Source organism: Nestor notabilis, unplaced genomic scaffold (genome assembly GCF_000696875.1).
Source record: "Nestor notabilis isolate BGI_N333 unplaced genomic scaffold, ASM69687v1 scaffold1248, whole genome shotgun sequence".
In the NCBI taxonomy this organism is placed as follows: Eukaryota; Metazoa; Chordata; class Aves; order Psittaciformes; family Psittacidae; genus Nestor; species Nestor notabilis.
In genome coordinates, this window is record NW_009938537.1 from 40505 (window position 1) to 53158 (window position 12654).

The following is a 12654-nucleotide window of genomic DNA, read 5'->3' on the forward strand; positions in this document are numbered from 1 at the left end:
AAAGGAGAAAATATTATAATGGAGGGAAAATGTTTTCTTTGATTTTCAGGCACTTTTTTACAAAGGAGTTTGTCATGTTAATGTCTATAGGTAATAAATATTTTTGTTGTTTTGTAATACCTATGCCACATATGCCAGTAGCCAGGTAAAGACTTGTAGAAAGCCAAAAAGGTCAGAATTAGGGCTACATGGTATGTTGGGGCTAGGGGGAATTAACTACTGGAAATTAGGTTAATAGGAAAAAGGTTCTAAGCAGCTGTGAATACTTTGTATGCAGTCGAATATCTTTTGATATTTATTATGACTCAAGTGGCTCTGTTATGACTCATAATGGCAAATTTGTTTTTTTTTTCTTTTGTCTTAATTTATTTTCTGTAATTTTATAAAAAGGAAGAAAATAAAATATTTCATTTTCATTATAGACAGAAATTAGAATGAAATATTAGGTCCAAAACCAAATCCAGAAATACATATGTATCTTTTATTGTAAACTGACAACAGTTTAAAACAAATTTGGGGTGAGGTGCAAGGAAGAAGGGGAAGAAAATTTCTTTCAAGTCTTCTTAGAATATGGAAAAGAATCACTCTTTATAGACTAAAGGATATCTGTTTGTCATGTTTTGTATGACCCATGAATGAGATCAGTGATGTGACTATTTCCCTTTTCCTGCTTTTGTGACCTGCACTCTAAGCTTGCTTATCCATGTTCTTTATTTCTCCTGCTTACAGTGTTTTTTACAGTGAAGTAGAAATGAATTTTTATTTATTTTTCTTTTGCCACAGTGCACATTTACATTTTTTAAAAACAATAAGACGTTATATAAAAACTGTTTTTTAGAGTTAATTGAGGGGTTTGAAATGTTTAGGAGAAAAAGTTGATTTGAGTCACATAGATGTCTTTACATAGCTAATGAGAATTTTTATTTTAAGATTCTGAACAGGAACCTGTCAGCATACATTTAAATCATTATCTATTATGCAAATTCCATAATGGCTTTAATTGTGCGTGAATGATGAAGGAATATGTATGAGTCTGGATAGGCAATCCTCCAATGGCATGTTTTAATCTTGTTTTAATCTACCTAATTTTGGTGTCAAAACCAGGTAAATATGCCAGAACAAAATAGCAGCTGCTAAGAACTTTGGGTGAACAGTCAGTGATATGGCTGCTACACTATCCTTTTATAATGCACCTGCGTGGAAATGTCTAATATAGTTGCACAGAGAACTTTGCCATTCTGCAGCTTTTAAGAAATGTTTAAATTTTACACACGTGTAAAGTTACAGTTTCAGAGTAATTTTTGAAGTGACTGTATTGAGAAACCTTCCTGGAAGGACATTTAGAATCCCCTGATTATGTACAGAAAATATACTGTTGTAAAATCTATCTGTGAATATGTAGTTGAGTCATAATACAGCCTTCAGCTTTTAAGTCTAGTTGTGGTTCATGTGAGCATGATTGTGACTTGAACCACACAACATCAAACATCCAGCTAATGAAAAGCATTTATAGTCAAATGCTGTCAAAAGTGAACACAAAAGTTTGAGAGGAAGGCAGTGTGATAAAGTTGTGAATGCTTGCTGACACAAATAGTGTTCTCTGTCCGTTCCTCATTTTTGTGTCTTTTGTTGTTGACTTAAAGCATTCAGCAAAGGAAATTGTCTGCTAAACAATAAAAATTATATCAATGAGGAACACACAGGGTGTGTGTAACTGGAGAAAGCCCAGATCAGCAGAGCAAACAAATGTTTTTTCTGTCATCGTGCCCCTTGTAACAGTCAATATGCCTTCCCATACCTGTAATTTCACTACTAGTTGTAATAATAGTAGTTGCATAGTCTAATTTTTTTCAGCAATAAAACATTGAGTATAGAATTGCTAATGTCAGTCAACATACCATGAGAAACATTTAAGTAAAGTGTTTTCTGCACAATATAAATGATAATTTTCAGCTCCAGTCTACCCTCAAATTGATAATGCACTAATTTAAGGTGAAATAGAACTGATTTGCAACAATGAGAAAGTGAAATGGTTGTAATTCACAGGGTAGAGATTCAAAGTAGCAAAAAGTACCTCTAAGCTTGCAGTATCTGTAAAATAGCACTAAAAAGTTCCCGTGTACTTTTGGAAATACTCATGTTCAACAACAGGTGCCATAAGGAAGGTCGTGATTGAAACCACATTTCAGTGAACGTGCTGAACATGCCTGAATTCATTTCCCAATGAAATGGACAGGGAATCGAATCAGAGATAGTTCAATCAGAAAAACTGAATAAATAACAAATAGATACGTATGAACAAAGAAAATCTACAATATGAAGATTCAGAAAGTGATGGAATATTTTCACGGAGAAAGTAATTAGAGGAAAACAAATCCTCAAATGCCAACTCCGGCTCTGAGGAAAAATAATTGTTCAAGAAACAAAACTTTATTTCTGCTGTTCTAAGACCAGAACATGTTCTTTATGAGATATAAGTGAGATGTTAAGAACAGCTGGTTTACATCTGGCTTCAAAGAAAGGAATGCTCACATATTTCCAAAACATTGGCATTGACCATCTTGCTAAGAAACAAAGGAAGAAACTTGAAGAAATAGCATTCAGGAAGTAGCATTTCTGAAGATCTCTCTTTTTTTTTTTTTTTCCCCTCAGTGCAGGCTGTATTACTCATGAATAATTTAATACTTCAGGAGTTATTAGTGTTGTGTAACTATTACTTAAAAGGCAGAAAAAAAGTTTCTAATAAGAAGATTATGCTTTGCATTGTCCCTCAGAACTCAGACCTTGAAGCCAGCATGTCACAGTCAGCACCTTAGGAGCCATTACTACTTGGTCCCAAGCTGAGACAGCATAAAGGTGACAAATACAAAGTTTGTTTTTTCCAAGGAGTGCTAGGGAAAGTGTAGGCAATGTTGTGGCATTGGTCAAAATGCCTATATTTAAGGTTGATTAACGTGTTTTCACATAGGACCCTTTCTTCAGGTATCTATAATTTATTTTTTTTTTTCCCCCGGGGGGAAGCACAATTTAAATTTTTTTATGTCTGGGCAAAACCAGAAAGAAAAAAAATGGGTTGCTTGTAAAAAAGTGTTCCTGTAATCACCGGTAGTTCCTCATATCTCCCAAGTATTTGAGCAATGGTACTTGAAATTTGTCAGAGAGGTTGCTCTAATAAGTGGTAAGCTCTTTATCATGGCTGTTGGAAGCTATGAAGATAAGTGAAGTAGACAAGAAAATATGTTTACGTTAAGGGAACTTCTGTTTATAAAATTTATTTACCCATGGGTATACCTACAGAAATTAATCTCCAAATTTTGGCTTACGTGTGTCTGAGCAATCATGGTCTGTGAAAGCTTCTCTGTCGATGTTATGGCTCTGCTGGTGTGAGTTGGCCCAAGAAAGACTCTCTCAACAGCTGGGGATGGCACAGGAGCTAGCTACAGGCCCTAACATACGAAGGCCTGAAATTGAGTCTGACGCCAAACTCTTTTACAGTAACATGCCAGTAGATGGCAGATGCAGTGTAGGGGAACGGCAGCCCAGGGATAAAATACAGAGAAAGGAGGGCAAAGAGATTAGATGCTGGACAGAATATGTTTTCCCCATCAGAGAGCTGTCCTTTCCCCACCAACAAATAGAGGCTATTTATAATTACTGGTATGTGTAATTTGTAAAGAAGTCAATGTACAGAAGGAAGGGATTGCTTAAGGAATGAATTAAAAACAAAAAAAAAAAGTTAGAAAAGTGATATAGAGACACAGGCAATGGCATTCTACATTGGCCAGAATGATGTCTGTGGTCCAGTGGGTGTGAAGCCACTGTTTACCATAGCAGGAAACATCAAACTTGCATGCATTGTTTCACCCTTTCCACTGACCTAATGCATCAACCACAAAAACTTCCAAATCACAGAAGATTCTTCTTTCAAAGTGTGCATGTTGGGAATAATTATGGATAGACAGGAGCTAAAAGGTTATAAAGCAGAGAAACATGTTTGAGAATGATCTGGGCATGGGAATGTTTCTTTGAAAACGTATTTCACAATGCTGCTCAGAGGAGTTAAGGGAAGCAGGCATAAAAAAATCAGGAGGACTGGTTATTTTATGAATGTGTATTTTACTGATTGATTACCTCCACCCCTGTTGTTGTAATGGTTTGTTGTGTGTGTTATCTATTATAAGCTATGATTTCTGGTTTCTAGATTGGTATGTTACCTAGGGATCCCAGGTCATCCTCCTATACATGCAATATGTTACTACTTATAAACAAATACTGATCATTTGAGTAATAATTTTTTGCAACAAATTGTAAAACAGACATGGCTTTTTGTCAATGTTTGGAAATCTAATGTATCTGCTAGAAAAACACACTTTGCTTTTACAAAATGGGATTTATTTAATTTAATAAATTGTGATAATTAGAGGACAGGAGCTGCCAGTAAAAGTTTGCATTTTCACAAACAAGGATCATTAACTGACAGAAAACTATCAGACTTGCGCACTTGGACTCAAAACCAGAAATGTGTAGATGAGGGAACATTTTATCTTACTTCATCAAAACTCCTCTAGTAGATATGAGTATGCTGTCTTGTGCAGAATTTAGTAAACAAATGGGTTTCGAACAGTAATTCTCCACTTTATTAAAGGATTCTCCACTAATTCATATGCTTTTCAGCTCATTTTTTAGCCACTTTTAATGCTCAGCTTATTAAAAAATAACTTTTAAACCACCTGCAGTTAAAAACTAATCACAGTTCAGTTAGTGAGACATACTAACCTTTTATAAGTTTGTTTCTCCAGTGAGAAGTTACTATTGTCCCAATGGAGACTGTAGCAGTAAACACCATCCTGAGCGGGATAGGCAAGTTGGTATCACCAGATCTCGCAGGTGGGAAGGGATCTTTGGAGCTCTTCTAGTCCATCCGCTTGCTCAGGTCAGGGCCAGCTTTAAAGATGGATGAGATTGCTCACAGCTGTTTCCAGTTGAATTTTAAGTATCTCTAAGGGTGGAGATTCCACAGCCTCTCTGGAGAACATGTTCCTGATAACTGTTTCATGGTAGATTATAAGTTTGTATAATTTGGTAGTGCTGCTGGAAGAATCAGTCTTCTCCTATTTCCCTGCTTGTTATTCCCCAGCTCAGCAGTACCCTTTCCATGTCCTGGCAGGAGTATTTGTTCAGCTCCATGACATAATTCAGATCAGTTTCCTGATCAAATAAATTGGGAGTGACTGATCTGATTCATTGTGTAACAGTGTGAAGCATCTTGCTGGCACAAATTGGGGTGGGAAGAGGTTTGGAAGCCAGGCTGAGGAGGGGTAGGACAGCTTCTTTCTTTTGATGGCATCTGCTCCTGCCAGTATGAAGTATTTCTGAAATAACTTTGTGAGCAAGCAGCATGATAATGGATTGAAATGAATTTCCACTTGACAAGAAGGACCCTAGAGCGTAAATGAGTTATAGGAGTCTGATTCTTTAGGATTCTTGACAAGATATGGCACAGAAAGTTTTAACTTAGGCTGATTCTTGAGGCCTTCCTTTTAATGGTGCTCTGAAGTGCACAGGGAAGCATCGAGTTCTGGAAAGCTACTTGTAATTAAGGGTACCAATCACAGTGATCTGTGGAAATGGGAGGCTGTCCTTTAGGCACAATGTTGTTTTGGGTGCCTTTATTATGCTGATCCTGCAAATAGTTATGTGCTATGTATGATCTCCTGTTATTCCAGAACTTCCGTAGCAGTATTCTGTTGGAGTAACTTTGTCCGATTCAGAGGATTTCCATTTCACTGTGACAGCTTGTCTTTGCCAAGTGCAAATTTTGTTTGCCAACATGTGAAGACCTTGTAACCTGGATTCTCAGACATATTAGGAACTTCTTTTTTGCAAGAGATATTTTTATAAAGTAAATTAAATCAACAGTGTTTTCAGCATTTGCATGTTGAATATCAGGTGAGAATTTTCAGAAACTTCATTTAGGAGAAGTTTTGGCAGATGGTACAAGATTGTAAAAATGGCTCATAATTGTAGCAATATTTTAAATTCCTTTTAAATGGTTTCCTGGCTGAACTATAGCTCTAATGAATTAATTTACTACATCTCTCCCATTTTCACTGGCATGTTTGAATCAAGTGGTGGGATCAGTAAGAGAACTCTGGAAGATCCTCTCTGCTGACTGTGGCTGTCATACAACGCACATTAGATCATTTTGCTAGCTTTTTTTTTGTGGTAATAATTTCAGTGCTATATGGCAAAATTTATGTAGCACTTTGCTAAGTGTGGTGGAACAGATAAAGTGCTTCTGCTATACATTATAACCTATACATTAGGTAGTTTTGATTGTTATGGTATTATAAAATCAGCTGTGACTTATGGGGCTGTCATATGTAGAAAGTGACTGCAGAATCAGTGGATTTCTGAACTTCTGGTGGTTGCTGATCACAGATAGAAATGACTCCTTATTTTGGTTAAAATAATTTATCTACTTTTTTGCCTACAAAATAATTGATTAAACTGATTAAAAATTCTAACCTGCGTTGTAGAGACTGTATGTGTCCATCCTTGCAGGTATCAGCTGAGTTCAGCCACAGTCCAGAGCACTGGTAGACCTGAGAGAGATGTTAAATTCAACAGCAGCTTATGTAGAAGATGCTAAATTCAACAGCAGCAGGCGTAGAAGATGTAAAATTCAACAGCAGCTGCTGCACCGTTTACTCATTTTGGGATGGATAAAAGTAATCTTTTTAATCTAATAGTATGTTTTGGATTTGTTCCCAGTTCCAGTCACTGGAATCCGAAGTTTATATTTCCTTCTTCTGTCTGAAAAGCCTTTGGAGTTCCGTGTGAGCTCTTTGTGAAGTATGGTTCTCTTGGATATCAGTGACCTGTTCTAAGACTTTTGCAAGTGCCCAGCGATTCAGCCAATTAATAGTAGGCCTTACCTCTGGGGAAATGAGCTGCTGCTGCTGCTTTTTGCCAGGATCACCTCTGAGGCCTTTTTTCTCCTATAAGATGTAAAATGTTTCTCAGCCTTTGGGTCCTGTATTGTACTTTAACAAGTTAATTATGCATCTCTGTACTTACACGCAGGCACCTCCTTCAGGAAAACAGTACGTGCATATGAGCTAAAAACAAGGTGGGAAGTCAGAAACATATGTGCACTCATTACTACAAAGCCATTGCATGGAGTTGAGGCGCCTTCCTTAGATGTTGCTATATGGATTCAATATAATTTTGTCAAGTGAAATAACCACAAAAATCTAAAATAATCTTGTTTTCAGATTTTATTACTATGTAAAGCAGTGAATTTCAGGTTTAAACCCGTATCTGGAGACAAAATAGAAAAAAAAAAAAGCATTCTTTCAAAATAACTTGCCAGACAAGGATGAAAACTAAACAATGGAAGATGGAAGTACATTATTTTCTTGATTATGTGAAATTGAAACCTTAAACAGCCCATTTATTTACAAATCCATGAATCAAAAAGTAATATTGAGATTTTTATGAGCTTGCCTCATACAGCTCTATTCAGTGACTGAATATACTGCTCTGCATGTTGGCATGCTGTGTTAGGATACAGAGGAATTTTTCACAAGAACAATCACTCTAAAAATCTGTAATCTTGGCTGTGGGTATTTGCTCTACTGTAGAAACTTCTGTGACATTTATATTCTGTGGAAGTCCTTATTATTAGAAAATCCTGAAAAATATTAATGACAATTGGAACTAACTGGTTGGTGTGTCACCTTGTCACTTCAACTTGTTTTATTTCAGGACTGTAGAAACATAAAGGCTAAAATCAGTTTTCTTCTTCCCATAATTTTTTCATGTTTCCTGGGTTTTTCAGTTTGTCATGTGTGTTCTGTCCCCTGTTTTCTGTCATTCCCCCCCTCCCCAGCAGTCTCTCACAACTGTTTTACTGTTCCTTTATTCTGCCTCAGACCTTGGATCTATCAGCATTGTTAGGCTGTGTGCCTATAAATAAGTGAATTACCCCACAGTGCTTTATAGCATGGCTGTAGTATGATTTGCATTTGCTCTTGTAGCCATGCCCATTTAAACTTTTCTTTAAACAGATTTGGCTGAAGAAATAATCTAGCCAAACACCCTAGGGTTAACTTGGCTGATACCTGAATACAGCTTACTGTGTGGCCACAGAAAGAGTTATCCTGGAACAACTGAAGGGGTGGATCTGGAGAAAGAACAGTAATGAGGACCAGCAGTAGCTGAAAATGTTCATCAGTCTGCCTTCAGTCAGGTTGTCTTCTGAACTGCAAATGTGACCTTTAACCAGAGCAAGTGCAGTCAACAGTTGTGTGTTCTAAGAGTGATCTTCATGCTGTATTTTCAGCTCTGGCATACCAACTTTGTTTATAATGTTCTGCAAGTCATTTACACTCTGTCATTTTAATCTGTAAAATTGCAGTAATGAATTTCTCAATAGGACATGGCTATGGCAGTGCTTTTGCCAGTGGAGAATGCTACTGTCAGGACACAAAGAAATGACACAGAAAATAACGAGCACTAGATATATCATAGAATTACAGAGTAGAATAGGCAGCATGGAGAGTCTGCAGGATGGTTAGTTGTATATATTATTTAATGCTTTTGTCGGATTTAGTGATTTCTACCTTTCCCTCTCCTGACATCTGGCTCCTCCTTCGCCTGTATCCATTTGGAGGGAACACTCCAGTTGTCAGATGAGAAAAAAGAATACTTTTTTTTGGTCACATTACTTTTCAGCTGAATTGGCTACTTGACCTGTCTTACTGTACAGCCTACTAACAACTATTGCAAAACTGAGAGCAGCACAGAAACGGATCTAGACATTTGGAAGCAAGAGCTGAATATGCTGCTGCTATCAAGAGCCATGCTCCAGCTGAAATAACTGAAGTATGAACTTTTAAATGTGGGAAAGCAACCACAGAGTTAAAAATATGTCACATATCTGTTCTTTCATCAAACTCCATATCCTGAAGAACAGAATCGCACCCTAGTATGTAATAACCTGCTTCTGTGCCTGCCACAGGTGCCAAATAAATTATGGTAAAGTTTCCATGGATCTCCCAGTTTATTTTTGAAATGGTTGGTCTCTAAGTAGCTGTAAATAAGACTAATCAAGATGGAGATTTTTAATCATCTTTCATCCTTCAGTAGATTAAGCAATATGTCCATGCTAAACTTGATCATTATCCAGAGAAAATTTATGGAGCACACATGACCGAATATTGAAAGTCACACATGACCGAATATTGTAGTAATTGCTAGATAATCCTATGTTTGCTGGTTTGACAGAGCTTCTTTAGAGACTGCAAGGTTTGCTTGGCTTATTTAATCACTATGCAGTTGCTTTTTACAAGTCTAGTAATTTCTAAATTACTCCTGTTCTGTGTATATATGTGTGGTGGGTTGACTGGCTGGAGGCCAGGTGCCCACCAAAGCTGCTCTATTGCTCCCCTCCTCGGATGGATAGGGGACAGAAAATATAACAAGAAGCTTGGAAGTTGAGATAAGGGCAGGGAGAGATCGCACACCAACTACCATCATGGACAAAACGAACTTGGCTTGGGGAGAATTAATTTCTTGCTAATGAAATCTTAAAACAGGATAATGAGAAAATAAAACCCAAATCTTAAAACACCTTCCCCACCCTCCCTTCTTCCAAGGCTGAGCTTTACTCCCAGTTTTTACTACCTCCTATCCTGTGAGCATCGCAGGGTGATGGGGAATGGGGTTGTGGTCAGTTCTGCTGCTCTGTCTTCCTCAGGGGGAGGACTCCTCACACTCTTCCCCTGCTTCAGTGTGGGGTCCCTCCCATGGGAGACAGTTCTCCGTGAACTTCTCTAATGTGAGTCCTTACCACAGCTGCAGTTCTTCACAAGCTGCTCCAACATGGGTCCTCCTGCAGGGTCACAAGTCCTGCCAACAAACGTGCTCCAGGTCAGAAGGCTTACCCAGGCAAAACCACAAAAAGTTTATTTCCAAGTTAATGATTTTTTAATAAGCTCATGAAAGTGTTTGCCAAAGTCAGAGAGAGTAGGTCTGCACAATGGTGGGGAAGAAGGAGAGGATGAAGAAGCAAGCTTTCTCCTGTGTGGTGTCACGACATCATTATATATGTTTAATTGTTGATGAAATCTTGTCTTCAGCTTGCATGCAGTTGAACTCGGAAACTGTTCTGAGCTTGATTTGGGCTTTAGTTTAACCTGAAAGCCAGAGCTGACCTCACTTTCAATGAATAATGAAGACTTGGTACCATTTTCATGTAACTTTGTAGAACATAAAATTATTCAGAAGTGTTTATTATTACTTTTTACTTTTCTAAAAAAGTTTCATGATCTACAAGAGTAATAATCTTTATATTTTTGTTCTCTGCCTCTTTTCTCCAGTCAAGGTCTCTTGCCCTGTAGGACGTTTTGTGAGGAAGCAAAAGAAGGCTGTGAACCAGTCCTTGGTATGGTAAATGCTTCTTGGCCAGAGTTCCTGAAGTGCTCGCAATTCCAACACAAAACTGAAAATGACACGACTACAAGGGTATGCTTCTCACCACTCCAAGAAAAAGGAAAGCAGTGTATGTTTCCATTCATAATGATTATGCCATGTTCATGAGTTTCTATTTAATAATGTATTTTTATTGTGTAGGAAATGCTCTGGGATGAAATTATTATTTCTAGTTCTGTTACTGTGCTCCTTCACATTACTGTGATAATGTCTGGTTGTCAGCTGGTTATAGTTTTGCTGTGCTTTAATTTTTTTAGGCTTGGGTTGTTTTTTTCAGACTTGTATTGGATTTGAGGCTTTTTTGGTTTGCATCAAAAATTCTGAGCTGTTTCAAGGAAAAAAGGTAGGAGAAAAGTAATATGCCCTTTAAAAATGTTCTGCTGACTTTATCTTTGCTAAGGTCTAGTAAATACAGGATTTTTATTTGGATCAGGAACTTTAAACACAGGCCAAATTTCAAGTGTATTACTTTTTCCTTGCTATAAAAGTGAGCCAATAGCTGTTTGAGAGGTAAACTTTTCAAAAACTGTGGTTTATATACATCCACTCACAGAATCACTTAGGTTGGAAAAGACCCGTAAGATCTAGTCCAGCTTTTAACCCAGCACTGCCAAGTCCGCCATTAAACCATGTCCCTAAGCATATCTACATCTCTTAAATACCTCCAGAGATGGTGACTCAACCATGTCCCTGGGCAGCCTGTTCAATTCTTGACAACCCTTTTATCAGTGAAGAAATTTTTCCTAATATCCAACCTAAACCTCCCCTGGTGCAGCTTGAGGCCGTTTCCTATTGTCCTATTGCTTGTTACTTGGGAGAAAAGACAGACCCTCACCTCACTACAACCTCCTTTCAGGTAATTGTAGAGAGCAGGGAGGTCTCCCCTAAGCCTCCTTTTCTCCAGGCTACACAACCCCAGTACCCTCAGCTGTTCCTCATAGGACTTGTGCTGCAGACCCTTCACCAGCTTCATTGTCCTTCTCTGGATACAGTTCAGCACCTCAATGTCTCTTTCAGTGAGGGGCTCAGAACTGAACACAGTACTTGAGCTGCGGCCTCACCAGTGCCAAGTACAGGGGATGATCACTGCCCTGGCCCTGCCAGCCACAATATTGCTGATACAGCCAGGATGCTGTTTGCCTTCTTGGCTGCTTGGGCACAGTATGAACATTATAGGAATTAGGAGTACAATAATTTTGTCTTCATGACAGGTTCAAATGACAAAGAGGCTGTAGCATAAATACACAAGTATGGTACGGGGTTGTGCATTGAACGATGAGAGTGACTAGCAGTGAGCAGTGAGTGACTAGCATATTGTTAATTGAGTATGCTGATACTGGGCACAGGATAATTCTGAAAAAGCAACAGGATATTAGAAACCTGAGTTTTGTTGATGTGTGGTACACCAACTGAATGCGAGGTATGATATAAATGTGGCTGTTAAATCCTGACAGATTATAGCTGGCCAAAGTGTTCAAAAGCCCCACCAGATCTAGAGAGCTGAGCTCATAGATCAAGCTAGAAGATACTGCTGACTTCCGAAACTTTCAAGTTTCAGAATATCTTCTAGCTAAAATCATATATTTAATAACTCCTAGAGAAGAAGTTTGTTAGATTAGTGCTTGGTTGATTATTCTTCCATAATCCATGTGGCAGTATTTGTTTCTCTCTGGTAGTGAACTGCATAAATTACAGAGAAGTACACAGTGGAAGCTTGCTATTTCTCACTAGGGGAAAATAATACAGAGCCAGTTGTGACATTCACTGCTCCTACTTGGCAGACTGTGGAGACCCAGACTGTTCATTGACAGTTTTGACATCCTGTTGTATAAAACAGAAGGCATTTTAAATTCATTTTTTCGTTGAATTATTGTGCATGATGCTTGTATATAAATAGTTTTTATGTAGAATCATAAGCTGTAGATAATATTTCTACTTTTTTTGTTTAAAAGAATGATTCCTTTATGACTGACAAATGTGAGTCCAGGTTCACAAGGCTGTTTCTCTTACAGAAAATAAATTATGCTATAGTTGAATATTTTTCTGCAGCTTGTATATTTGAAAAAAATTACTTCTCTGAACACAGTAGAACCAAAACAGCAGGGGTCGGTTCACTGTTCCAATCCCTTTTTACCTAGTGCTCAGCCCAAACCGCTC

The 12654-nt window shown here is 37.9% G+C and overlaps 1 protein-coding gene across 1 annotated transcript in view; it reads left to right on the forward strand.

Annotated features, from left to right (window-relative positions):
• CORIN (corin, serine peptidase) overlaps positions 1 to 12654 on the forward strand; it is a gene marked incomplete at its 5' end in the record, with an annotated part of 109747 nt that overhangs the window by 28627 nt on the left and 68466 nt on the right. The window contains one exon of the mRNA XM_010019355.1: positions 10386 to 10567. Coding sequence (XP_010017657.1) covers positions 10386 to 10567 — 182 coding nt within the window. The remainder of the gene's footprint in view (positions 1 to 10385; positions 10568 to 12654) is intronic.